Source organism: Dasypus novemcinctus, chromosome 7 (genome assembly GCF_030445035.2).
Source record: "Dasypus novemcinctus isolate mDasNov1 chromosome 7, mDasNov1.1.hap2, whole genome shotgun sequence".
Classification (NCBI taxonomy): Eukaryota; Metazoa; Chordata; class Mammalia; order Cingulata; family Dasypodidae; genus Dasypus; species Dasypus novemcinctus.
The window spans coordinates 89,132,842-89,159,849 of record NC_080679.1 but is presented as its reverse complement, the minus strand read 5'-3'; the positions used below and the strand labels follow the sequence as shown (position 1 = coordinate 89,159,849).

Genomic DNA, 27,008 nt, shown 5'->3' with positions numbered 1-27,008 from the left:
TCATGATACTAAGAAATAAATCAGGACAAAGAAAACCAAGGAGAAGAGCAATCGCAACCAAAGTGAGATGAGAACACAAAAGCTGTGCTGGAAGTCCCAGTTACTTGCTAGAGGTGGGTACCTGGTTAAGTCCAAGTTTTTTACACATTTATATGAGAAAATGGGCTTTGGTTTTAATCTGTGGGTTTTGTAATTTTCCACTTATTTCCATGTTCATGATGTGTTTTAAGTTTCAACTTGCTGGAAAGGAGAGCTCATATAAGTGTGTCAGATGCTGCTCTGCCCTGAGTTTTACAATTGGGGGGGCTGTGGCAGTATTCCAGGGAACAGCCCTCACCCTAATTCCATGCCCCGCCTCCCTGCATGGTTTCCCTGAGTCAGGTAGAACTTGCAAAACACGGAAGGCACCGGTTCATTGACTTACCTTTTCAAATAAACACATGTCAAGAAGGGCCGTGAAGCATGAGACCTGTGGTTAATAGCAAATACCTAAATAGGAACTTGAATTTCACTCTAGTAGAACTGGAATATGTATAAATTTGACTGGTCCCAGGAGAGAAGATGGAGGGAAACTTTAGAGCTTGACAAAGAAAGATTTAGATCTTTTAGAATAAGAATTTCAAGGCTCTTAGGTTTGTGTGAAACTGCTAACTTGGAAAAACGTCCTGGTAGTCCCAAGGCTGAAGTGGGACAGGCACTTTCTAAAGCGTTAGTTCAAGAGGCCTCTGAATTTTGGGCTAATTCTTGGCTAGCAGAGCCAAATCCATCTACTTCCTAAAGCAAAATTAGGATTCTCTGTGTGGTATGACACTTGACTGTTAGGACCAGTGGTGTGACTTCCTGACTTCATCGCATTTGCTCATTACCACTAGAGCGAGGGTACAAAGGAGTTGGCAGCCAGTAGCAGTAACCAGTGCTAACACTGACAACTGTGGAGAGGAAAACTATTCATTAATTTCTGGATGCTGATTCTTGCAATAGCATTTCAAATAATGAACTATAAACATGGACACTCTGGCTTCCTGGTCTAATGCTGTAAAAACTACACTTCAATCTCACAGTATTATGATTACTTTAAATATCATGTATCAAGTGTCTTCCTTTCATTAAAGTCCTAAAGTGCTATTATAAACTGTTGTGATTAAACAAGTTTACTCTTAGGAAAAAAGATGACTTTGTAAGCCTGAATGTGATGAATTATAGCATTGTGACTCTAAAAGACTGTGCTTGGGTATTAGAAACGGTGAACTTGTAAATGTGATGCTGCATGAAGTAATTAGAAATGCAAACTCCTGTGTTTGGGCTTGAATTTCTTGGACTTCAATTCTCTATTATCAGTCTATGGATTATCCTAATTATAGATTTTCTCCCCACTTCCCTACTTTGCCACCCAGGAATTCCTGAGGTTGCTTTTCTTACTCATGTTTGCAGGGTTGGCTTATTCTGATTGGTTTTGTTTTCTTAGCTTCCTTCTTCAAGCCCTATTTATTTGTTCACTCTGCCCCCATCTCAAAAACTACTTCTTTTTTGTCCCAAAGCATTTGCTCACTGGAATGCTCCCCTTTGTTAAGGATACAGGAAAAGGAACAGACTGGGGATCATTTAGTGGGCAGGCATCAAAGGATGCAGGAAAGTGCCTGAATTCACACCTCCACACTCCAGGCTCCTCTCGGAGGGTGTCTCCAAGGTGCCTCTCCAAGGTGCCTCTCCATACCTGGTTGCTAGAAGCAGCTGCCAGATGTGCACTTCTGCTAGGTAAGGGCAGAGAATCATGCAGACATGTACCTGCCTCCCCAGATAGCTTGGGACAGGTTGTTCTTTGCCTTCCTTTAAAAAGAGACAGGTAAGGACCTTGGCAGATCCTCCTCTGCTTTTGGGACTATCTTGACGTGACCTATTATTCCTGTTTGATTGTGCTTCCTGTTTGGTTTACTCTTCATCTTCCCTTTCAGAGCCTGACTGTGATTTGGGAAAGTGTTTGATGTTAACTGTGCTCTTGCTAGGCATCTTGATTTGAATTCTGCCTTGGATGGTGGCTCTACTTTTAGGACTCCAGACCCTGAGGTCCACTCTTGTGACCTTTCTGCTGGGGTCTCAGGCGCCTCACCACCTCAGAGCTCATCAGCTGCCATTTTATACAGACTCCTCTACTCAGGGCTGTCGTGAGAGGAAGTCAGAAGCTGACTTGCCACATATCAGCTAGAAGCATTTTAAGAGAGAATGTGTAAAGCCAGATACTTAGAGCAAGTCTGCTCCTCCTTAGGCTCTGTGCTCCCAATTCTTTCTGAAAAGCCTGGCCAACATGAAGAGGGAATTTGTGGTCAGTGGTGTTTATTGCCAACATTATTTTATCAACATCAATGTTTCTGGCCTTAAAATATATTTACTAAAAGCTTGGATTGTAGAGACCAAGAACCTATGATGTTATATAATCTGCCCACAAATATTTTCTATAATCCCTGAAAGTATTTTTGGTCATTACTTTTTATCTCTTCAGTTTAGTGGCTCCTATTTTTCTTTCTTTCTCCCTCTTCCTCTCCCTCTCCATCTCCCTCTCCCTCTTCCGTCCCACCCCCCCGCCTTCTCAATCTGAAATTTTCAAGTAATATACAGTTTAATGAAAAATTTTAAAAGTAAATATGCAGGTTTAACTACCATGAAGATTGAGAAACAGAACATAATCAGCCCCCTGGAAACTGCCTTGTACTTCCTCAGTCATTACTCCTCCCCTGCAAAATATAACCACTGTTTTGACTTTTGTCACTGTAAAAATCACATGAGGTATCTTCACGACCTCAGGATTGACAAAAATTTCTTAAGCAGGACACAAAAAGCATTACTCACAAAGGAAAAGAATAATAAGTAGGACTTAATTAAATGGAAGAATTTCTGTTCTAAAAGATGCTTTTAAGAGTGAGCAGACGAACCACTGAATAGGAGAAAATATGTATATTACAGGTGTCTACAAAGGACTCAGCATGAAAATATCTAAACAACTTCTAAGTATCAACAAGAAAGAGACATCACAATAAAAATGGATATCCAAATGGCAAATATATGTAAAAAGTGCTCAACATCATTAATCACTGGAAAAATAGAAATTAAAACCACAATGCTAGCACATGCCCATTGGAATGTCCAAAAAATTTTTTTTTAACTGACAATACTCTTACATACTTCTAGTGGGAATGAAAATTGTTACAGCTACTTTGTAAAGCTATTTGTCAGTTCCTACCACAGGGGAACACAAGCATACCCTATGACCCAGCAATTCCACTCGTTGGTGTGTGTATGTGTGTGTGTGTGTGAGATACCAGCAGAAATGGCTGTGTAGCTAATCTGAGTCAAATGCACATTGCTGCTATTGTCATCAAGAGGATGCTTCTGGCTAAACAGGATGTCGCTTAAATTGCAGAAAGTGCAGGTAAGTTTTACAGGGTCTCAGATAGTCAGGTGTTTGGCCACAGGGAAGAATCAGTTCCTACCTGGATTCCATCTACCTCAGCCGGAGCTAAGGGAGACGTACGCCTTAGGTCACGGCACAGCACACCTCTTTCTGTATCTCTTGCTCCCCCCAGAGCTGGTTCTAGAACCCCAGGAGCCGCAGTTACAGATTCAGGGTGCCTGGAAGGAGATGGTTAGGTCTGCACAAGTCTCCTGACAATCCCAAGCACCTCTGCCTTTCGACACATGAATCCTCAGAAGCCTGAGGTTCCCGGGCCATCACTGGGGACACGCTGGAATGGCCTCAGAGAAGTGGCGAAGGCTGCGCGGGGAAGGCCTGCACTGCTCTTTATCTCCTCGGGTGCCACAGCCCCTCGTGCTGGTGCCCGGAGCCCCTGTGGTGGCCAGGGCTAATGGTGCCCAGAACCGGCCTCCGTTCATCATCAGGGAGAGAATAACTACAGCCCGCATTGCTACCGCCATTGTGCCCACAGCTTTGCCAGGGTTTTCTCTTTCATGCCTCACGGTGGTTCTATAGCTTAGGGACCATTATTATCCCTGGTTCACAGCCCAGATCCTGAGCCCCAGAGAAGTTAACCTGCCCAAGGTCACCCAGCTAGGAAGTGGGAGAGCTGGGCCCTCTTACTCAGACTATCTCGGGGGCTGGCAGGGCCCATCATCTTCCTGTGAATGTCCGAGGTGAGTGCGAGAAAGGGTAATGTGTTAGCCTGAAAACCAGGCTCCAGCTCTTTGGATTTCTACAACCTTCAAAGCCTTCGTTTTCACTGGGGATGTTCGTGCCTTACGCAGGCTCACGGCCAGCAGTGACAGGAGCAGGCCTGCCCTCCAGAGCCGGGGCGCGCTCTGCCCCAGTGGGCCGCTGCGGGACCGTGCTGGGAACGGCGGCAAACGCCAACAGGCGGCCAAGGTAGGAGTCTTATTAGAAAGCTAAGATACTACTCCTTCTGTTTATATATAGGGGCTTAGGGATTATAGAACACTTTCCTACCCAAAGGAAAAAACAAAGAAAGAAAAAGCATTGTGACTATAATTTCCAAACTGAAAGGCTCTGTCTTGAAAAAAAATGTAGGAAGTGGCAAAAGTGTTGTGGAAAAAAAAATTCCCAGGGGATTGTATTGTGCTATTTATCTGGTCAAAGGAAAACAGCTCTTTGCTGGCAAATCCTTGCTTTTGTCCGGAAGCATGTTTTTTCCAAAGCTGGGGGCGGGCTGGGTTGGCTGAAATAAATCCTTCTGAAGGCAATCAGAGGCTTTCTTCCCGGGAAGTTTTTCATTCTTGTGGGGTCTTATTCCTTTGGTTCTCATGTTCATTATCGGTAAATGCAGGGTTCCCAGTTTTGTGGAAAATTTATCCCCAGGCTTGGCTGTGTTATTAGGACACCGAAGATTCCCAGAAGAACATGTAATTGTTTCTGGCCCAAGGGTGGCATGAATGGCTGTCTCTGGTTGCATGCTATTCGCTTTGCCTCCAGGCTTTCAATTGTCAGGCCGGCAGGGCCGGGAGGATACTAATTAGATCAGGTGCTGGATCTTGAAAGTTGGTATCAGCAATGACTAGGTAGTCTGCCTCAGAACTTTTTAGCACTACCTGTCTTTCTCCCAGTCTGCCCTGGAATGTAATTATCTTGTCAGCCAAGAAGCTGTACAGCACAGCTGAGCGAGCGCTCGGCAGCAGTAGCAGAGTGATAAGGGAAGACGAATGGACCCACGATGCATGACTGTTCTGAGACAAACAAATGCAGGGAGGCATTCGAGACTGGAGCTTAGAGAACAAAGAGGCTACATTGAGTATTTGTTACTGAGGATACTTCAGATCTTCTCTTAATACGATTACCCTGCCTTTGGAGAGGGATTGGAGACCTTTGCTGGCAAATGCAAGTCCCAAAGCTTTAGAAAGCTCTTTTAAAGTGGGAAGTGATGTTGGGTTCACTAGCAGCCTATGTGCTTTGCAGACCAAACGGCAGGTAATAAAACTTTGAAGAATGACTAGTAGGAAGGTGATGAAGGGGACAAGAAAATAGAAAGCGGGCGTATGTGTGAGGACTGCTAAAGAGGTACAAGACTTAGCTGCTCAAAGAGCAGTGGGTGGACCTGCAGGAAGCTCCAACATTATCTGGGAGTTTGTTAGAAATATAGACAGACACTCAGGCCCCACCCCAGAACTCCTAAATTAGAATTAGAATTTTAGTAAGCTGTAGGGATGACTCAATGGACCAAGGGAACTGCATAAAAATACTGTTGCCTAGGTCTCAGCCCCAGAGATACTGATTTAGTGACCTGGGCATTAGATTACTTAAAAAGCTCCCCAGGTGATTCTAATGTGTGGCAAACTTTGAGAGCCACTGGTATAGAATGGTCTATACAAGAGGGGACATGGTGATCTGGAAAATAAGAGCATTTTTTAAAACTTTATACCCATAATTCAGAAGGGCTCACACACCTGTAATATCTACAGTCTGCTCAAGAGGGGGAAAAAAGTGCTGTTTTCAAACGCCTGCTTCCCATGGAATAGTATCACACCTCCTGCTCAAGGAAGTTTCATCTACCTCTCCCACTCCATTCTCCTTCTACCCCAACCAGTAGTTCGCTCCAAGCAGATTGGCCTTTTTTCAAGTTCTTAGGCACACTGTCTTTTCCAGCCTCAGGACTTTTGCACATGTGTTGCACATGCCTGCTCCTCTTAAAAACTCCCAACCTTTAGGTCATTGCTCTGTTATCCTCCTAAAAGGGGCCTTTCCTGAAGATCCTTTGTTCAAGAAAGGTCTGGCTCTCTCCTCTTCTATTTTCCATTTTCCATTTCCTTGATAGCACGATTAAAAGTTGTAATTTTGTGGTTATTTATTCATTAGTTCTTTTTTTTTTTAAGATTTATTTATTTCTAGTTTGCTCTCTATGTCCATTCACTGTGTGTTCTTCTGTGTCTGCTTGTATTAGGTAGCTCTGGAAACCAATCCTGGGACCTTCTGGAGTGGGAGAAGGTAATCATTTTCTTGTGACACCTCAGCTCCCTGTTCTGTCTCTTATTGTCTCTCTTCTGTGTCTCTTCTTGTTGTGTCAGCTTGCTGTGCCAGCTCTTCGCGTTGCCAGCACTCTCGCATGGGGCAGCCCTTCTGTGTGGGCTGGCACTCCACATGGGCCAACTCACCATGCGGGCCAGCTTGCCCTCAACAGGAGGCCCTGGGCATCGAACCCTGGACCTCCTATATGGTAGACCAGAGCCCAACTGCTTGAGCCATATCCGTTTCCCCATTAATTATTTCTTATCTCTTTTCCCACAGTAGACTAAGTCACATAAGGACATACAAACAGGCTCTGCTTTTCATTCTCCACTACATTCCAAGTGTCTAGTTCAGTGTTTGGCACATGGAAATCACATAAATAATTGCAGAATGAATGAATGAAATGAAATGAATGAACACAGGGATGCAGGCTGTACTTGGTCTGTCACCTGTTTTTGTAAATAACCAGGCCCATTCGACTGCTTTTGTGCTATAAGAGAGGAGTTTAGTAGTCACAAAAGAGACCACTTGGCCTCAGCTTAATTTATTGTCTGGTCCTTTACAGATAGGGCTACCAGAATAAATTCAGGATTTGAACTCCAAAGAAGCAACAAATAATTTTTTAGTATAAATGGGTCCCAAAAAATTAATTGGCCGTCCTGTATTTTTATGTGCTAAATCTGGCAAAACTATAGAAAAAGTATGACATTCCTTGAATTAATGAATAAAGTGTGCCCAAATCATTTAGGCCTTAAAGAGCTCAACAAATAACTTCCAAAGTTTCCCTTTACTTTCTGAACATTCAATCCTGCAGGGGCAATAAGTTATTGAACTATATTCCAATAAATAGTAGCCATTTAGTAGCATGTGTTGAACTCTTTCAGATCATTAAACAGTAAATTGAAAAAAATGTAATATTCACAAATTGTTACGTCCACGGGACTGTCAATTTAACTTGTCCTGTAACTGATAGGCTGTGCCATGTGGAGATCAGTTGGTTGCAGTTAGACTCCTTCATGATGATCCCAGCTGGGGTGATCTCCCTTTAAGCCAGGGGTTCTTAACCTTTTTGTTCCACAGATCCCTTTGCCGGTCAGGTAAAAACCATGGACCCCTTACTAAGTCCACACTATACTGGTATTATTTAATAAATATATCACACCCGTACCAACACGTCCCCACAAGAATAATGCTGTTTTGAATTTCAACTCAAGCTCACGGACCCCTTGTTAAGAACTCCTGCTTTAAGCATAGGCTATAATTTGGGCCAGCTTCAGAGATAACACCACAGAGGACTGGCTGACTGGAGCCAAGGAAAAGGCTTCGGGGCACTAATGGGTAGGTGAATTAAAACAGCCCTTGTCCTATGGGGCCTGAGAAAACCCAGTGAAAGGTAATTATACACTTTTAGCACTTTGTGATGGAGAGCCAAGCCTTTGAAGAAACTAAGTTTGTTCACAGACATCACAGCCTTCACTGAGGAGGCAGTTTTAGGGATAAAATATCTAATACTAGAATTAATTTGTCGTTCCCATTAAAGTTATCAAATGAACATGCAAAAAGGTAACCCAGTAAAAGTTATGTGAATGCATAAAAAAGTAACCAGGCAGGTGAAAATATAGTAATTGTGGAGGTTTAGGGGCTTTTATTCAAAAGTGGAGAGGCTGCAATTAAAACAACCACAGGGTCAAGATTTTGTAGGATGACCCTGATTTCATCTAATGTTATTGTCAGTGAAAGTTATTGTTCAATGCAGAATATCTTGAACGTATTTAATATGTACAGGTTGTTGCCGATTATGTTAAAATATGTTAATATATACAAATAAGAAAGACAAGGAGGACATACGCTAAAATGTCAACAATGGTTAGCCACGTTTGAGTGGCAGGTTTTTATGTGTGATCTTTATTTCTTCTTTGTGCTTTTCTGTATTTCTCTCTCCCTCTCAAATAATGTGTATTGATTTTTTAATCAGAAAAAGAATAATTTAAAGACTTTCCTTTTTTGCTATGCTCCACATTGTTGGTGGAGAGTAACTGGGATAATCACTTTGGAAAGCAGCTTGGATATACCCTGTAGAATTCAAGTTGCAACCACCTGTGATAGAGGACGTCCCATTTAGATAAGGATCCTCAATGGAGAGCACACGTGCAAGTGTGTGTGTGGCTGCAGCATTTGCAATACTGCACGATCAGAAGTGACCCGATGCCCATCAGTTGCAGAATGGAAACATTGCAGTATATACACTTAATGGAATATGCACAGCAGTGGAATGGACTAAACCAGAGTTATATGTATCTCCATGGATAAGCCTTAAAAACAAAACATTGTTGCAAGTTGCAGAAATAGTATAACTGCATGAAACTAAACTTGTAACCTAAAACTACATAATAATTTATGGATATACATGTAAACATGGAAATGACAAACACTAAATTCAGGATACTGGTTGCCTCATGGAAGGAAAAAAGGGGAATGGGATCAGAATAGGGCAATTACACAGAAAGCAACTGTATCTGAGATGTTTTATTTCTTTAAAAATATCGTGGCAAAATGTTAAGATTTGAGGAAGTTGGGCAGTAGGTAGTGTGTGTTATATTACTCTTTCTGTATCCTTGAATTGCATCATAATAAACATATAGCTTTTGTGAGATTGTGTATCTCCTTCCCATTACATATCCCTTGCCCCTTGGTCAGAGCTGTGATTCCCGTAGAGAGTGATTGTGTTAGATGGACTGGCCAATGGCATACCGCTCTCTAACTTTGTGGCCTATTTTCACCACTCAGAGCTTAAAAACTGACAAGGCAAAATCCAAATTTCTCTCTGTTTTCAACTCTATACCTCTTCAAATTGCTCTATTCATCTCATTTAACATCAACCACAATGGAGCCTAGACGGAGTGTTTACTAGCCTTGAAGGACTCTGGCTACTTCTAGGGAATTGACCTATTGGTCCATCTGTCAGGCAACTGTACTCTACTCTTGGGCGCTATGCCTTACTGATCACTGATGTTTAAAGTTGGTTATTTCATTTAAAAGGATGCTTCCTTGGTGTTCTAGTGGTTAGGAAATGGCATGCTCACTCACTACCACAGTCCAATACCACTTATCTCAGTGGTAAAGGCTGTAGACGCAGACTCTCTGGGTTCAAATCCTGGCTCTCACACACAACACGCTTTCTTATTTGGGGTTCTTTAGCCACAAAATGGAGATTCAAAAATAAAATAAGTGAAAACATTTAACTCCAGACTGCCACCTAATAAGCCTTCAGCAAATGTGACTTATTATTATCATAGTCATAGTTGCATGACATCTTCAGTCTTCAGTTTTCACTGCTATACAGTATAGGACTTGGTCTAACATGATGATACTATTAGCATCAAAGGCAATTTTATGATTGCTAATTGATTTGACATCCCATCTCACAAAGACGGTGACAGATGTGAAAACTCTGGCCCCTCAGCAAAAAACTGCCATCTGTGCTCTTTCTAGCACACAACCTCTGAAATGCCATCATCCTGTTCTTTAGGCAGATTTATTGGTTTACAAGTCTGTTAATGCTCTTTGAGGATTTTTGAGACACGGACTCTATCTTATTCTCTTCTATAGTCCCAAATCTTGGCCTGGTTCATGGTAGGAGCTCATAAAATGTTTGATGAATGAATTAATGACTTATGTGGTCAAAAACACTTTGGTTCCAATGACATGCCAGGATATCTGGATGTTGAGTGAATATTGAAACATTTAGACCTTGCATTTATGAAATACAGTTTCACATCTCCACATGGGCTGGCCTAATAGTAAATCTCATTAGGATCCTACTTTAAATCTTTACCTTTTTTTCTGTATATTTTCTGTATTATGAGGCTTTGAGTTCTTTAGAAGAAAAACACTATGTATAATCCAGGGGGTAACTACTGATGACTTTTCACTGTTTGGACTTATTAATTAGCTGGAAAATGTTCCTAACAAAAGCCCTGATAATCTGAAGATATGAGTTTTATTTCCAAATCCTTCCTCTTTGAGGGTTGTTTTCATTAATGAGGAAAGTGTGGACAGTTGGTTCTCTTCAGTCTTTTTTTCCAAGATACCATCAAGTAAGGAGAAATCAAAATCCTTTTCCATTACACTTGAATTAAGAACTATTTATTAACTTCACAGAGATTTCTCATAATCTCAAAGTTGTCTTTTTACTTCTGGGTGACTTTATTTTTACCTACAAGCATGAATTTAGAATATCCCTCTTCTAATTTCCTAGGCAGCTCAAAGCAGATATCATGAAATGGGTTGGATTTAAACAATGGGAATTTACTAGCTTACAGTTTGAGGCCATGAGAATTCCAAATCAAGTCATCATCAAGGTGATGCTTTCTTCCTGAAGACTGGCTGTTGGCTATCCACGGCTCCACTGCCACATGGGAAGGCACATGGTGGTGTCTGCTCATCACTCTCTTCTTTTCCAGGGTTTGTTACTTCCAGCTCCTTGTTTCTGTGGCTTTCTCCTTTCTCTCTGTATTCATTCTGTTTATAAAGAGCTCTAGCAATAGGACTAAGACCCATCCTGAATGAGGTGGGTCACACCTTAACTGAAGTAACCTCATGAAAAGATCCTACTCATAATGGGTTCACACCCACAGGAATGGATTAACTAAGAACGTGTTTTTCTGGGGTACATACAGTTTCAAACCACCACAATTGGTATGCAAGGACTATGAAGTAAGTACATTTCAAACTGAAAAAGCAAATATTATTTGAGCAATAAGTCCCCTCATAAAACACTTACTTGGAAAGTGCATGGGCCAGATCAAAATTTCAAATTGAACTAGATCCTCTGTGGGATTTGCACATTTTTGAAGTCGTCAATAACCCAAAGACTGTGTGGAGGTCAAATCTGTACCTTTCTCTGCCTGGTGTCTCTCAGGGCCTAGACCCAGGGCAAGCTTACAGGGTGAAAAACGTTTGAGGGACTTGTGCTGCTCACTGATTGTGTAGCCAATTGGAGAGAACAGAAGACAAATTTTTTGACCCTTTGCTCTTTTCAGGGTACATAGAGCTTCAAACCACCACACTCTACCCTTTGGACCCCCAAAAGACAAGTTCCTTTGAAATGTCAATACATTCTTTCCATCACTATATCCCAAAGCCTTAAAACATTTCAGTAAAAATACTAAGTACAAAGACTCATCAAAAATGGTTACAGGTGTGTGGTCTGTCCTGGGGTACAATTCCCCTCTGATGGGAGACCTGTGAAACCTACAGAACTCATTTTCTGCTTCCAATATAAATGGAGGGACAGGCATAGGACAAATAGTCCCATCCCAGAAGGGAGAAATTGGAAGGGAAACAGGGGTCAAGGATCCCAAATAATTCTAAAACACTACAGGGCATACTCCATTAGATTTCAAAGGCTGAGAGTCATCCATGGAGTGATGTCTTGTCCTCCAGGCCTGATGAAGCAGCAGCCTTACCCCTTTCAAGAGCTTGTTTAGCAGCCACATTCTCCACAATCCCTGGGGCACAGGATCAACTCTCAAAGTCCTGGGATGATGGCCAGACTCTTCCTGAACAACAGGGTGGAAGGCGCTCCTTCTCCAAGTGCCAGAGTAGACTCACCCTTTCCACACATGTGTGTTCAGCTTTTTTGGCCCAAGATGTCATTGGTCCAGACTTCAGTTTCCATGGTCCTTACTTTGAAGTGATTTTTCTTTCAATCTATTTCTTTTCTGTCCCTTTTAGTCCAGGCTGGTAGTGATTCCATTCATATAGACCTTGCAAAAAATTGTCAGTTTTGCATGTAGCACACAGGGGTTCAAACCATCAGACAAAAGAACCTTCCATAGATCCTCTCTGGATAACTGTACCTCCAATCCTGGCTTGCACTGGAATGGCTGACTGGATCCACGTTAGTTAAACCCTCAAATGGAGCACTATTCTCTGGAGACTTGCTTTCTGGAAGCTCAGAAATTTCCAAATCAATTTCTGATTCCTTTATACCCAGGATTTCAGTTCTCAGTTTATCCCTTTCCTCTTGCATTTTATGATAAGCTGCAAGGAGAAACCAAACTACACTTTCCACGCTTAGCTTGGAAATCTCAGCTCCAAGCTCATGGCTCTCAAACTCTGTCTTGCAAATAACATCAGAATTCAATGTTGCCAAGTTCTCTACCATTTTTAAATGAGGGCTGCTTTTCCTCTGGTCTCTGATAACAAATTCATCATTTCTGTCTAAGGTCTCAATAGAAGTACATTTAATGTCCATGTTTCTATCAATAGTCTCTTTAAAGCAATCTAAGCTTTCCTATCAAGCATGTCATGATTCTTCCAGCCTTTACCCATTACCCAATTGCAAAGCCATTTCCACATTTTTGGTATTTGCAATAGTAGCACCCCACTCCCAGTACCAAATTCTGTTTTAGTTTCTTAGGCTGCTCAAAGCAGATACTATGAAATGGTTAACTTTAAATAATGGGAATTTATTAGTTTATACTTTGAGGCCATGGTCCAAATCAAGGCATCATCAAGGCAATACTTTCTTCCTGAAGACTGGCTGCTGGTAATCCTTGGCTCCTTGACAACATGGCAAGATACATGGTGGCATCTACTGGTCTCACCCTTCTCTTCCAGGTTTTGTTGATTTTAGCTTTTGCTTCCATGGCTTTCTCTGTCTTTCTCCCTCTTTCTTTCTCTTTCTCTGTCTGTGTGTCTCTCTCTCTATCTGTCTCTCTGTATTTATTCCATTTATAATGAACTCCAGTAAGAGACTTAAGACCTATCCTGTTAAGACCTTAACAGAAGTAGCCGCATCAAAAGATCTTACTTAAAATGGGTTCACACTCACAGGAATGGATTAAATTTAAGAACATGTCTTTCTGGGGTACATATGGCTTCAAACTGCCACAACCCCACTACAGGATGGGATTGATAGAAGAAAGAACAGCGGCCCCATGTGAAAAAAAAGTGCAGCTTGCCAAGGAGTGGGGCTGCACACATGGAGAGCTGATGCAACAAAAAAGAGATAGAGATTCCCGGTGCTGCTGATAAGAATACAAGTGGACACAGAAGAATACACAGCAAATGGACACAGAGAACACACAACTGGGGGGAGGGAGGAAGGGAAGGGGAAATAAATAAATAAAAAATAAGTCTTAAAAAAAAACCAAACAGCTTTTTAGACCCACTCTAAAATTAAAATGGTATTATATAATAGCTAACTCTACTTTATTATCTATATGAAGATATTGAGTTTCATAGTAATCTCCCCAGTGCAAGAAAATGCTGATGCAGAGTCACTGACTATTAAACCTCTAGGTTATTGGGTCCAGTATTCTCATTTTGTAAAAACTGAGGCCTGAGGGAGATGGGATTTTTCAATGGCAAGGTGGTTCTAATCTGTTCCAGCAGTGAACATAACAGTAATAGAATAGGCTAACAAATAGCAAAAGTGTCCATTTACTATTTTATATCCTTTCTCACCTTCCTTTCTTCCCTTATTGCAGTGAAAAGCTAAAAAGATGGGCAAGAAGAAGAAAAAAAGGGGTGAAATAAAAACTGGGTTGACTCCTAAAAATGAAATCTTATTTGGTGGACAACCCACATGAAAACATCGGGTTCCTAGCATATAGTGGTTTTTCTTTATGCATGTTTTTAGATCTAACAGCCAGTCAGGTAGACAATTGCTCAGAGATTTCCCTTTCATGGCTTTGCAAGAAGGCCCTGGATCTTCTTCAATTGGTTGGTCTTAAGACCACTGACAGAGTGTTTCTTTCCTGTCTGGTGCCATCTGAGCCCAAGGTGGAAAGGGTGGAGGAGGGACAGCCAGGGCCACAGTGGATCCTAGCAAGGAATCAGGTACCTTCCACCTGCCTCAACCTTGACAGCTATTTGTCATTTCAAACTCTCAGCCCCTATTTAGAACATCAGACCCAATTTAAGAAGACATAAGGTGCTGGCCTTGTAGATTTTCAAAAATTCATTTAACAGATATTCACTAAGAACTGTGTACCAAGCAGAGGGCTAAACAGAGATGAGCAAGACCTCCCATTCTCCTCAAAGAGCTGATTATGTAGGGCTTTTCATTTCCAGAAGAAAGAGCGCTTGAGTGGTATGAAAGCCTGCTTACGGGAAGCGGATGTGGCTCAAGCGGTTGGGTTCCCATCTACCATTTAGGAAGTTCAGGGTACGATTCCTGGAGCCTCCTGATGAAGGCAAGCTGGTGCAACATTAAAAGAGACAAAGAGGAGAGACACAACAAACCAGGGAGCTGAGTGATCAATTGCCTCTCTTCTACATCAGAGGTCCCAGGATTCGTTCCCAGTGCTGACTAAAGAGAAGATGAGAATAGCAGACAGACAGACACAGAGAGCAAATGGACACAGAGCAGAAAATGAGAGCAAAAACGGGGGCAGGAGAGGAATAAACAAACAAAATAAATCTTAAAAAAAAAAAAAAAGCCTGTTATGCCCCTGTTCCCATGCTTCAGATATATCACTTTGTCCTAATAATAAGAGGGCCATAAATTAATGGTCATAGATAACTACCCAACAGTCACACTGGAAGATTCTATTGCCAATATATTTTGTGTTTACCTTCTAAGGGCTCTGTTTCAGCAAATACATCAAAAATATCAGCAGAAGGCAATGATAATAACTTCACAAAAGTCATCTTTTCCAGCCAGATGTAGACATTTTGAAGATATAGGACATTTTAAATCTTGAAAGTAAGTCCAGGCGATTAATAACATAATTTGACAACGTAGTAAAGAACACTGATATAATTGCTTTTTATCTCAGTATCTTCCTGGAAAGGATAGACTAGTCAAATTAGACAGTTGGGGTTTAGAAGTCTGATACTATCTTAATGCAAATTAACAGTAACTATTTAAAAACAACAGAGGCCGTATAATTTTTTTTTACTCTAAGTAATTGAATCCTGATTCAAAATATTATTTAGCACTAGAATGCATTATACTGCCTGCCGCTCAGTCCATTATCTATCATTATTTTTTAAACCTTGTAATTGGACAAACAGGAAACTATTTATAATAATAAGTTTGTTCAAAATCATCTGCTTGCTGGAGCCTGTGGTGCACATTGCAGTCATATGGAATTGAAGACAAAACTGCTTACTTTACCCTTTCCATTGTTTGCTCATCTCTTTTACAACAATGTACAGCAATACTGTATACCTAGGCAGTCCAAAGCATCTTACCAAAACTACTGAGAAAATATTTTTTCCTGCGTTCCAGGAGTGGGCAGCAAAAATCCTATTTTCTGCAAGACAGAGCATGGGCCCCAACCCACCCCTGTGCAGGTCCATAGCTGCACCTAACATATAACTCTTCGGTGAACAATTTTCCTCTGTAATTTCCATTAGCTCTAACCACTTAGTTGGTTTATTTATCTTATCGCTGTTTTTTTTTTTTTTCAGAGGTTCCTGGTAGTTACGTTCCTTAGCTCACAGCTATCCAAACATCCAGTTGCGTAAGGCACCTGAACACATAGGGTTCCTTCTACAAGATTTAAGTTGAAAGGCAACACAAGCCATTATTGGTCTATTTTCAGTTTTCATTTTCAATAAAACAAGAGACCAGCATTTTCATGCTGTGTGCAGCCTTCAGGGAAGGGAAATGTTACTGTCATTATCTTTAGACCAGGCTGCTGCCTGCCCCACTAATGCGGATGGAATGATGAGTCCATCAAAATAAAAATAAAATAATGAAAGGATCAGAGTCATAGAGTGGGCTGCTGACCTGGTCCACTGCACGCCTCCCTGAAAATGTCCCTTTGAATTTAGTGGAGCCTGGATGGAAAAGACCACAGATCATGACAGAACATAAATTCGCTTCATAATGAGATTAGTAGGCAGGCAAAATAAATGGCCTGCTGTTACATTAGAGCCAGGCTCTAATTCTGGTGTTTTCCTTGGAAATGATCATTTCCCTTGCAACAGGGGACCTGTGGTTTGCAACCAGCTTAAATCTGACAGATTCTGTTTTGCCACGCAGTTATTTTTCATCTTCCTCTGTCTTTTTAATAGCAGTTTTGAGGATGCGTATAAATGAGTTGTGAGTCTTAAAGACTGTTACCAAAGTGAGTTATAGGAGTCTACATTCACAGTCATCAATTATGCTCCCCAGACTCCCGTTTTAAGAAAAGTTCTATGCAACTTGCCCTCCCCCTTCTCAACGGGAGCCCTGCTGTGCAGAAGGTGGCGTGACCCCCAGGGTCCTGTCATTCTAGCCTTAAGAATCAAAAGCAGAATAGACTCACTATTGTATTTGGGTGTTGTTGGTTTTTTTTTTTTTTGTAATCTTTACTGCAACTCTAGTACTTAAAACCACTGGAAACAAGTATCACATACTAAAGAACCTTAAGAAAATGCCCAGATCAGGTGAAACCACATGGTTTCTGAGTAGAACAAAGGCCTCGAGTATATAGTTTGATTGCAAGAGACTTCCTTGGTTTTCAGCAGGAGGCAATCTCCCTTTGGAGTACAATACCCTCCTCTCATTAAAAATGCAAGATAGGATCTCCTCCTGGATCCTTTTTAAGAACCCGATGTAAGTTCAAGGGCTGCACCAATCTTAGTAGTGAGTGGCATTTAATCGAAGACTTCTGTGAAATAATCTCAGAGTTTCCTGAGTGTAAAGTCACCGAGTAAAGAGGTCCTTTCAAAAGGAATGGGAGCTCAGTCTCAATCTAGGAGAATTTGAGGCCTCTGCATAGAAAGCACAGACACTTGAATTTAAATCTGTTTTATATACATTCTCTGGAGCTCATATTAAAGATCCCTTACTTTGAGAAACTGCAGATTAGGAGCAGATCATTTGTAGTACCCCAATTCATGGAATTTTTAATGCATTGTGGGTTTTTTCCCCCCTTAGGTTGGAAAGAAACCATTGAAGTCTCTTATGTTCGCATGTGCATTTTACAATTTACTCAGTGGTTTACGGATATTATTTCAACCTATGAAATGGTTCTTTTTTGCAGCTGGCCCTCCCATCCAAAAACTTGAAATGCAAATACAGCTACTTTAAAGGAGAAAAAAAATTTTGGCCCATTTTACGAGGTTTTTTTCTTTCCACTTTCCACCTCTTATTGAGTGAGTTGTGTCTCTACTTGTGTATTTTCTATGCATGTGATTTGCAAATGTCAAAGAATTTACAGTCAGCAGTTCTCCTACCTCCAAGATTTTCTCTGCCCTCTGTTAACTACCTCATTAGGAATATTCAAGGGGAGATAGATTATTTTTCTTTTAGGTGTGTGCTTCTGTTTATTGGCATTCTCTTACAACTTGTTTCTCACCTCCATAATGTTTTTCTCCTTGTCCCACCATATCAATTCCCCATCCTCTGTACTTATAATTTAAATTCCAAGCAGTAACTGAGTCCACTTTGTCAAGGGCCCAGTGTAATTGGTATGTGTTAATGATTATCTAGTGGCATTCCCCTGTGTTAAAGTCACAGAGTTAATGTTAAAATTTCATGAGGCATAATCTCTTTGAAGGAATTTCCCGAATAATGTTTGCTTACCTCGTATAAATGGACTTGTTCTTGGGTTACAGCAAAGATCAATAACATGTTATTTTGCACCAGCTTATCAATGAGTTGTCCAATTGTTGGATATTCCTAAAATCAATGTATAGAGTTTAAGTATCACTTTTACAAAAGAATTTAAAATAAAGAAAGGAATATTTATTTCAAGGATATCTTACTGAGTTCGGTATTTCAATGCTCATAGGCATTAGTCAATCTATTATTCTAAGTAAACAAAAACACAATTAGCATTATTCACTTAACTGATTCAATAATTGTTTGTTAAATACTGTAAGTACAATTTGGTTTTAGTTCCTAAGAGTCTTTTCCATTCGATGTGGTATATTATGTTCTGTTCACTTCTAAGCTGATCACCTGAAATTTATGTAAAGACTTAGAATGTGTCATATTTTCAAGGGTAGAGAACACTTCTCTTTTTGAGTGCCACTTGCCCTTGCTGGCAGGCTCAGAATGTGGCAGCCGAGAAGGGGCAGAGAGACTATGACGATGTGACAGAGGTAACTGGGGTGTGTCTGAAACTCTTACTGGAACTGGATGAGAAGGGATGGGGGTTGAGGCAGGGGCAGCCTGGTGAAGAAAGGCACACCACTGTTCCTACAGCCACCTGATTTGAGACATTCCCCAGACCTCTTAATGGGTCTGGCTTTCCTGCTTATTTAATGTCACAAATAGGTTTTATGGGATCCTGCAATATTTATAAGAGCATGATTGAAAATGCATTGCACTTCTGTTCCATAGACACACTCATTCCCAAGTGATATGAGTACTTAAAAAAAAAAAAGATATAGATGCTAGTAATTACCAAATTTGGAAGATGCCTTTACCCTCTAAGACTAGAAAGACATAGAGCTCCTTTGCCTGTCATATAAATCCAGATAAGGTAATGAACAAAGAGGAAACTCAAATGAGGGCATGGCCTGTAAGCAATTTCACAAAGAATATGTTGATTATGACTGAAGGCACCCAGAGAAAGGAACATTGATAAATAAACCTTACTAATGCCGTGTGTTTGCATATTCTCAGAACTTCCAGAGTATTTTCCTATAATGTTTTCCTTATGTACAAGTCTAGATTGGGGTGAAATATTCAGGTAAATTACCTAGTTGCAAATCTGGCTGTGTAATATGTGCTTTCCATCAGATTTGGAGGTTCATCTCCCTGGGTCTGATATTTTTAGTTTCCCATGCCTTTCGACTTCCCAAACATTAAGCATCCTTCACACTTAAGTTTAAGTTCATTCAACAGTCTCCACGAGAACGTTGGTGCCTTTTTATCTCCATGTATTCCCACATCACTCACATCTGCTTGTGTGCCCAGGTTCATCCCACGTAGCCCTTCATAGGTGGTCAAATAGGATTTTCTATTTGTTTCTGATCTATTGGCTTAATTCCCCCAACTAAATTGCAAGTGCCTCAAGACCAGGGACCACTTCATAATATTTTGTGGCTCCAAGAGCCTGGCCCAATGTTGAATACATAGGAAGAACCCAGTGACATTTGTGGCAGGCAGCCATGAAAATAGTACATGGCTTCTTGGAGTCTGTAGCAATTTATTCTGCAAGACTGGATTGAACATTTGTTAAATGAGAAGGTCATGTTAAGCAATAGGTAGTTATCTGCTTCTATGATCACTTCTATGATCTTGCTATTTTTGAGTTATTTGTTATTGGGCATTTGAATAATTGCAAGAAAAAGCTAATGAAAGAAGGATCCATATCTTACAGTTTTTTATTCCCTCATTGGCTAAAACACAAATTGTAGATATCCTCATTGATTTTGTAATATGGAAAGGTAAGAGTACATGATTAAAGGATATATAAATTTGGAGAATACCGCTGATCAAATATTAGTCAAAGTTAGGTCAAAGAACAGTAATAAACGATTTATGAAATATTAGATTTTTAGAAACTAGTTTTCACAACTTGATATTAGAATTCTGGGCATCTCTCTCTCTCTTTCTTTTAGGTGTTCTATATATACTTGAACAGCACTATCATTTTAAGTCATTTATATTCTCTGTACCATATTTACCCAAGAGTTGAAAGGGGATAATATGACCTTCCCAGGTCATACTTAAATTCTATTTCATACTTTAGGCAGCACCTGCTATGTTCCAGGTGCTGTTCTCTCAGGAAATAGAGATAATAAACCAGTCCTTGCCCTGAGGAGTGCATAGCAAGGAAAGAGAGATGGAAATAAGGAAACACATTTCCATATAGCAGTGCCCAGTAAGAGATGTACGTATGAGACAGAAGGGAGAGATGATTGCTTTGGGGCCTAGAGGAAGTCACAGAGGGCTCTCTGGGGCAGGAATGATGGAGCTGGGTTTTGAAAGATGATTAAGTGTTTCTGCAGCCTAAGAGGGAAGGGCATGCCAGGGAGAGGAAGAGCATATGCCGGGCATGTCCCCATCATGGCCTTCCAGGGAAAACAGGCAGATGCGGAGGGTTCTATTGAGGACCAGATGAGGTCACGTATGTCAAAAGAGCTTTGCAAATTTTATCTTGTTTTACAAAAGTCAAAAACTTTTCTTTCTTGGAATGTCACTGGAATTTTTTAAATGACAGAAAATAAGTCAAACATTAGTAAGGACCCACCAAGGTAGCCCCTGAAGAGTTGTTTCCTGTGGAGCCCCTGGTCATGACAGCGTGGCTTTATCAGCAGCAGCAACCCCTGGGTGATCACTGTTCTTGCCTGGGACCACCTTCTGGGGCTACAGCTGAGAATAGAAATGAGCTGATCCTACCGCCATTCATGGGCCCCCGGATCTTTGAGCATTGGGCAAGATTCTAGGATCACGTATCCCATAGCAGATCCAAAGTTCTCCTGTATCCATATCACCCTTGTATGCGCCTGTGGGAACCCCTAATAATGGTTAGGATTGAGAGAAGGACACTTCTGTGTCTCAAGTCAGAAAATACGCACTGCTTTCACTGAGTAGGGGTTAGTTTGCTCTGTGTTACTGAATTGTAAGCTTCATTTGGTTACTTATGACCCTGAAAACAGTACAGAATGCAGGTTACACACCAAGACAGTTGACATGGAATATTCGTTCTTGCTGTCCAAGTGACAGAGCCCATCGTTTGGGATGACGATGCCTGCCAATTTGCTGTCCATTCCAAAATGAGAATCCGCATCACTGACAAAGACCAGGAGATGGAGGGAGTCATTTCGCCAGCCAATTTTTTCCTACAGTGAGAAAGAAATATTTGGGTTGCATTGGATAGAAGCAAGCATTTATCAAGTGTGGCTCAATTATGCTTGGACACGTTCAGATTCTAAAAAAATATAGTGCTGCTCTATCTATTTTTTGCCTCTTCATCTATTGTGAGTTGATAATATTCATATATCAAAAACATGAAATTCTGTGACATTTGCTTTTCCTGGATAACAATTTCAGATGATTTAAGTTTCAGAAAAAGTAGTTTCACTACAATCAGTATTCAGTTGATCTTTCCTTTTACATAGTTAATTATTTTTACTGTCTAGCTTTCAATTCAACAGAGAAATGAAGAGAGGTAATGCAGGGAGGGCACTGATAATCTCAAATCCAAGCTGAAGTAAAGTTAGTCAAAGTGCAGTACAAAATGGACTTGAAGTCAGCATGTTTGCTTAAAATGTCATCCAACATTTAACCATGTATTTCTCTTCCTACTGATATCATTCAAAAATTATAACTCTAATATGAGTATAAGAACTGCTTATCAAAATATGGCTCCAAAGTACTGTTAATTAAGATTGTTTCTGTCCAGAGTTCTCCCCTTCAATTAAATTAGTGCAGGAACTAGTTGGACAAAACTCATCCTGGCCACATCATCCTGTACTTTCCTTCCTTTCCTCCCATAATCCTTCTGCCTTCACACCTTCTAGAAGTTTCAACCTATTTCCTGACATTTTCCACAGAAGGCCATCAGAATTCAGGGCATTGTTCCCATGTCCAATTGTCAAGGAGGAGGTGTGTGGTCCAACCTTGTTAGGGAGACAGTGTGGCTTCTGAGGCTTACTTTGTTGGTTCTAAACAATAGATATCTACCTAATCATATGTAGAGGTATATACAGATTAGTAGCATTTTACTTTTTTCATCAAAGTTCTACTCCTCTTATTCTTTCAACATGGTTAATTAAAAAACTAATCAGTCTGATCCCAATCTTTGAAAATTAATCATACATGACTATTATTTCAACTTTTCCCCAATACTATTACGAATTTCTTAGATTATTCAGATATTAGTCATAAGAACAGCCCTCATTTCAATATGATTGAATTAAACATTTTATAGAAAATTTTGTATTTTAAGCAAAGTTCAAATGTAGATATCTGATGAATACAGGAAAGATAAAATAGCTAAGATTTGTTAATAGCTAATGAATTTTGTGTTAGCAGAGTAATACTCTACTCCCCCTGGCATACCTTACACACAGCAGCTTGCATAATTGCATCAAATCCACCTTCGGGTGTGTCAATATTTGCAGAAATTTTCTGATTCTTCACAATTTCATTGAATCTTTCAGCATCATCCGTCAATGGCAAAATGTGCTTGAATCCAAATGTTGGTAAGCAAAAGTATGGAATACTACTGCAAGAGGAAAATGCAAAATATTCTTGACAAAACATGGTACAACACACAATTAATGGGTCTCATAGCTTAAAAACATTTCCTTAAATGAAGATTAATTTTTCTAAAGTGCCTGACCCTGTAATTTGGCTAAAAGTGTCACTGTTAAAACTGTTGTCATCACCTCCTAATCCACCCCTTCCAAACTGAACACATTAGCTAACACTTGTGTAGAATTTACTGTGTGTTGTACACGGATTCAAACCCAGGGGACAATCTGGTAATAAGACTCCCCACTACAGTGTGTATGTGCGTGCATAGCCACTACCTTTTACTGCTTTCCAACCAAAACCCAGCAGTAAACATGATGACAATTCCTTTGTGTTCTGATATCTTAAGCCGTCATCAAGTGTGAGATGCCCTATAGCAAGACGGAGAGAACGTCTTTCTTTTCCTATGTTCCCTCCTGTACTCCCAAGCCGGCTGGCCAAAAACCCCCATACCACCTTGGACTCACCCAGGACAACTCACAAGGAGATGATGATGGACAATACCCATCCCAAGGAATACAGTTCCATTCATCTGCCCCATGGGATCTAAGCCCCCTCCCATAGAAACAGAGCGGGCATCACTATTCCCAAATCCTCAAGATTTGGACCAAAGTAGACTTGTTATTATTCTATTATTGACTTATTATTATTATAGCAACAGAAGAAATTTTATCACTGATATAAAGGCAGTGGCCACCAGAGGTTCTGAGGGGAGGGAGAGAGAAGAATAGGTGTAACATGGGGCCATTCAACATTTTGTCATAACCTATAAAATCATGAGGGGCAGAATAGAAACTGTAATGTAAACTGTAGTCCATGGTTAATAGCAATGCTTCAGTATGTGTTCATCAATTGTAACAAATGTAGCATACTAATGAAAGATGTTGTTAATGTGGGAAAGTATGGGAGGGGGAAGGGATGGGGCATATGGGAATCCCCTATATTTTTTATGTAACATTTATGTAATATAAAGCTTCTTTAAAAAAAATTGTAATAAGGTACCCCACATCAGAGCAGGGCCCTTGGTTCTAGAGCCCAGCTCTACTAGGGATTGAATAGACTATTGTGGACTAACCTGGAAATGAAAGCACCATTTAAAACTTTTTATTAATACATATAGGAAAAATATATTATATCAGGAGGAAGTCTGCATGAAAAGTATTACAGTAGAATAGAAAGAGCTGTGTCATGAGTTCAGCCACCTCTGATTCTAAAAGCCAATTACTAGCTGTAATTGATGCCTTGGGTGGGTTAATGAACCCTTCTGAGCATTGGGGTGTTCGTTTGTAAAACGGAGATGGTAGTATGAAGCAGAGGTTCTCAAAGTGTGGTCCCTGGACCAGCATATGAGCATGGTGTCTTAGTTTTCCAAATCTGCTATGACAAATGCCACACGATGGGCTGGCGTCAACAATGGGCATTTGTTGGCTCACAGTTTCAGAGGGTAGAAGGCTTGCTTCCTCTTGGGGTCGGTTGCTTTCTGGCTTGCCAGCAATCCTTGGGTTCCTTTGCTTTCTCATCACAAGTCATGCCTTCTCCCATCTCTTGCAGTTCTGTTGACTACTGGCTTCTTGCTCACAGCAGCTCCCCATAGTTTTCCTTCACTATTTCTGAATTTCTTCCATTTATAAAGGAGTTCAGCAATTCAGATTAAGTCCCAAACTCATTTAGTTGTGCCACATCTTAAATAAACATAACATCTTCAAGAGATCCTATTTACAATAGGTTCACACCCACAGGAATGCGGATTAAGACCAAGAACATGTCTAAACTTGGAATACATAACACAAGCCACACACATGGCACTCATTAGCAATGCAATACCTGAGATCCACCCCAGACCTACTGAGTTAGAAACCTGGGGATACCCCCCACCCCACAATCTATGCTGTAATAGGTCCCCTAGTGATTCTGACATACACTGTTTGAGACCCATTGGAATAGAAGTACAGAGACAAAAGGGAGTCGCCTCCAGCAGGATGAACTATGCAGCCTGGGAAGGGCGGGCCGACCCTCTCCTGAGCACACGTAGGGCGAGGGTCCATGGCAGGTGCAGCTTTCTGGCCGGGCTCCCATTCTCCAAGCTCTGAGGTATGTACACAAAATCAGAGTGATTGTGGATTCATTTATACAGGACCAGCTTGCTGGTGTGTGTGAGAGAATTCCGTTCTCTTCCTATCAGTCATCTTATAAGAAAAGCAAGTCGTAATCCGTGCATCCCCAGGCTTCAGAACAAGGCGGGTTCTGAGGGGCAGAGCCCAAGACATCTGAAGGGGGCCAGGTCCAGCCTGGAGGCTCCAGGTCACGACTCGCCCCAGCGGTGTGCGGGACATCTTTTACCAACACTTCCTCAGCTAATAAAATCTGGGAACGTCTGTCAGGCCACAGGACTGGAGACTCTGGAGTGCCGTGGTGAAGGCTCTTGGGGGGATGTGGCCACACCTGCCTCTGTGACCCCTCATTCCTGCAGGCTCCCAGCGCCTCGAGCCTGCTCACTCTTCCAGCTGTGTCAGGACTCTCGGTCAGGGTGGCTCAGATAATTTCGCTTCCAGGTAATTTTACGTTTCCTTCCTGCTTTACTATGTTTAACTTTAACTCTCAGAAGGCAATCTTATTCTCATTTTTAATACCTTGCATCAAGTTTCACTGAAGTTCTGAAGTGCTGATCCTAGGTAGTACCTACCTAGCAGGGATGTAGTGAGAATGGAACAAAATAATATATGCGAACATAGCACAATGAGCTTTTCAGAGGAAGTGCTTAAAAATGTTGGTGTCATTTCGTATATAAGTCACTTCTACAGAGTCCAGCACAGACCTGAGGATACACAATGGCTTTGGCTGATGATAATTCTGGAATCATATTTTTGTCCTGATTAAAAATAATAATATAGGGAGTAGGTGTGGCTTAAGCAGTTGGGTGACTGCCTCCCGCATGGGAGGTCCTGGATTTGGTTTGGTGCGTCCTAAAGAAGGAACAAACAGGCAACAAGCAGACAATGAGAAGAAACCACAAGCAAAAAACCAAGCAGACAACAAGCAAAAACAACGCACAAACAGACAAGGGAGTCGTGTGTGTGTGTGTGTGAGAGAATAATAATATATATTCACTGAAGAAAATTTTGCTTTTACATAAAAGTGTAAAGAAAAAAATAAAACCACAAATTTTAATGATTGTAAGATGTCTCATAGTTAATTTGAGCATTATTCTATTGCTGAAAATGTAATCTTTTTGTAATTGAGTAGTGTAGTCATCCCCGTACATATATCTTTATAAACTCTTCTTTATCTTTCCTTGGGATAAATTAGTTAATTGGGTATTCCTGAATTACCTTTTGATGTATATTAGCAAACTCTTTCCCAAAAAGTTTGTACTCACTGCTATTTCTGTTATTAGTGTATGAGATAGTATTATTTGAAAAAAACTGTACCAATTCATTAGTTTAGAATGTCATTTTGAATACAAGTGGACACAGAAGAACACACAGTGAACGGACACAGAGAGCAGACAACGGGGGGTGGGATGGGGCGGAGAGAAATAAATAAATAAATCTTTTTTTAAAATGTGACTTTCATTTTATTTTTAATTTGCATTTTATTACTACTAAGGCTGAGTACTTGTGTCCTTATGTTTACTGACATTCTGTAGTTCTTTTGTCAATTTCCAGTTTATATCCTTTGTTCATTTTCTTATTGGGGTATTTTTTAGTTTTGAATTTAATTTTAAGAACTCTATCTCTTAAGAATATAATATTTCTATCTTTGTAGTTTGTCTTTTAAGTTTGTTTATTATGGTTTTAGATACATACCTTGAATTTTTTTATGTAATCAAATCTTTTCCCACCCTCAAAGATAAGATGTATTTTAAAGTGTGAAATGAGAAAGAGGTCTAATTTTTTCCCAAGTAGTTAACCTATTAAATGATAATCGTTTAGCATTCATTCTAATTGCTCATATTTGGTTGTTATTTTCTTAGCATAGCAATTGAAGAGAGTAGGTGCTTATCACCAAATTACTTGATTTTTGAATCCCTGGACAATAACAGATCTGTATTAAAATGCAGGACAAATTATGAAACACAATATAAAGATGCGCTAGTTACATTTTTGTTAAAATTAGTATAAATATTCATCAAATAAGACCACAAAAATATGTACCAAAATGTGAACATCATCTTTTGTTCTGAGTAGGGCTAAAAATATTTCCATTTTCTTTTTCTTATTTTCTTTTTTTGTCCCATGGGCTTGTATTACCTTTGCAATAAGAAACGATGTACTGAATATTCATGTATGTTATTCATTTATGAGTATAGGTAAGAAATCCATTTATGCATTTTATGATTTGGTTTCTTCTTTTGTAAAACTTGAATGAATTCCTCACAGTTGGTAT

The 27,008-nt window shown here is 40.4% G+C and overlaps 1 protein-coding gene across 3 annotated transcripts in view; it reads right to left on the bottom strand.

Moving 5' to 3' along the window:
• Positions 1-27,008, bottom strand: part of ITGB6 (integrin subunit beta 6) — a 150,199-nt gene that overhangs the window by 36,286 nt on the left and 86,905 nt on the right. For all 3 annotated transcript variants that reach the window (XM_058300799.2, XM_058300800.2, XM_004463888.4), the window contains 3 exons: positions 22,428-22,593; positions 21,044-21,205; positions 17,994-18,089 (listed from right to left, as the gene is read on the bottom strand). In XM_058300799.2, the coding sequence (XP_058156782.1) occupies positions 17,994-18,089; positions 21,044-21,205; positions 22,428-22,593 (424 nt within the window). The remainder of the gene's footprint in view (positions 1-17,993; positions 18,090-21,043; positions 21,206-22,427; positions 22,594-27,008) is intronic.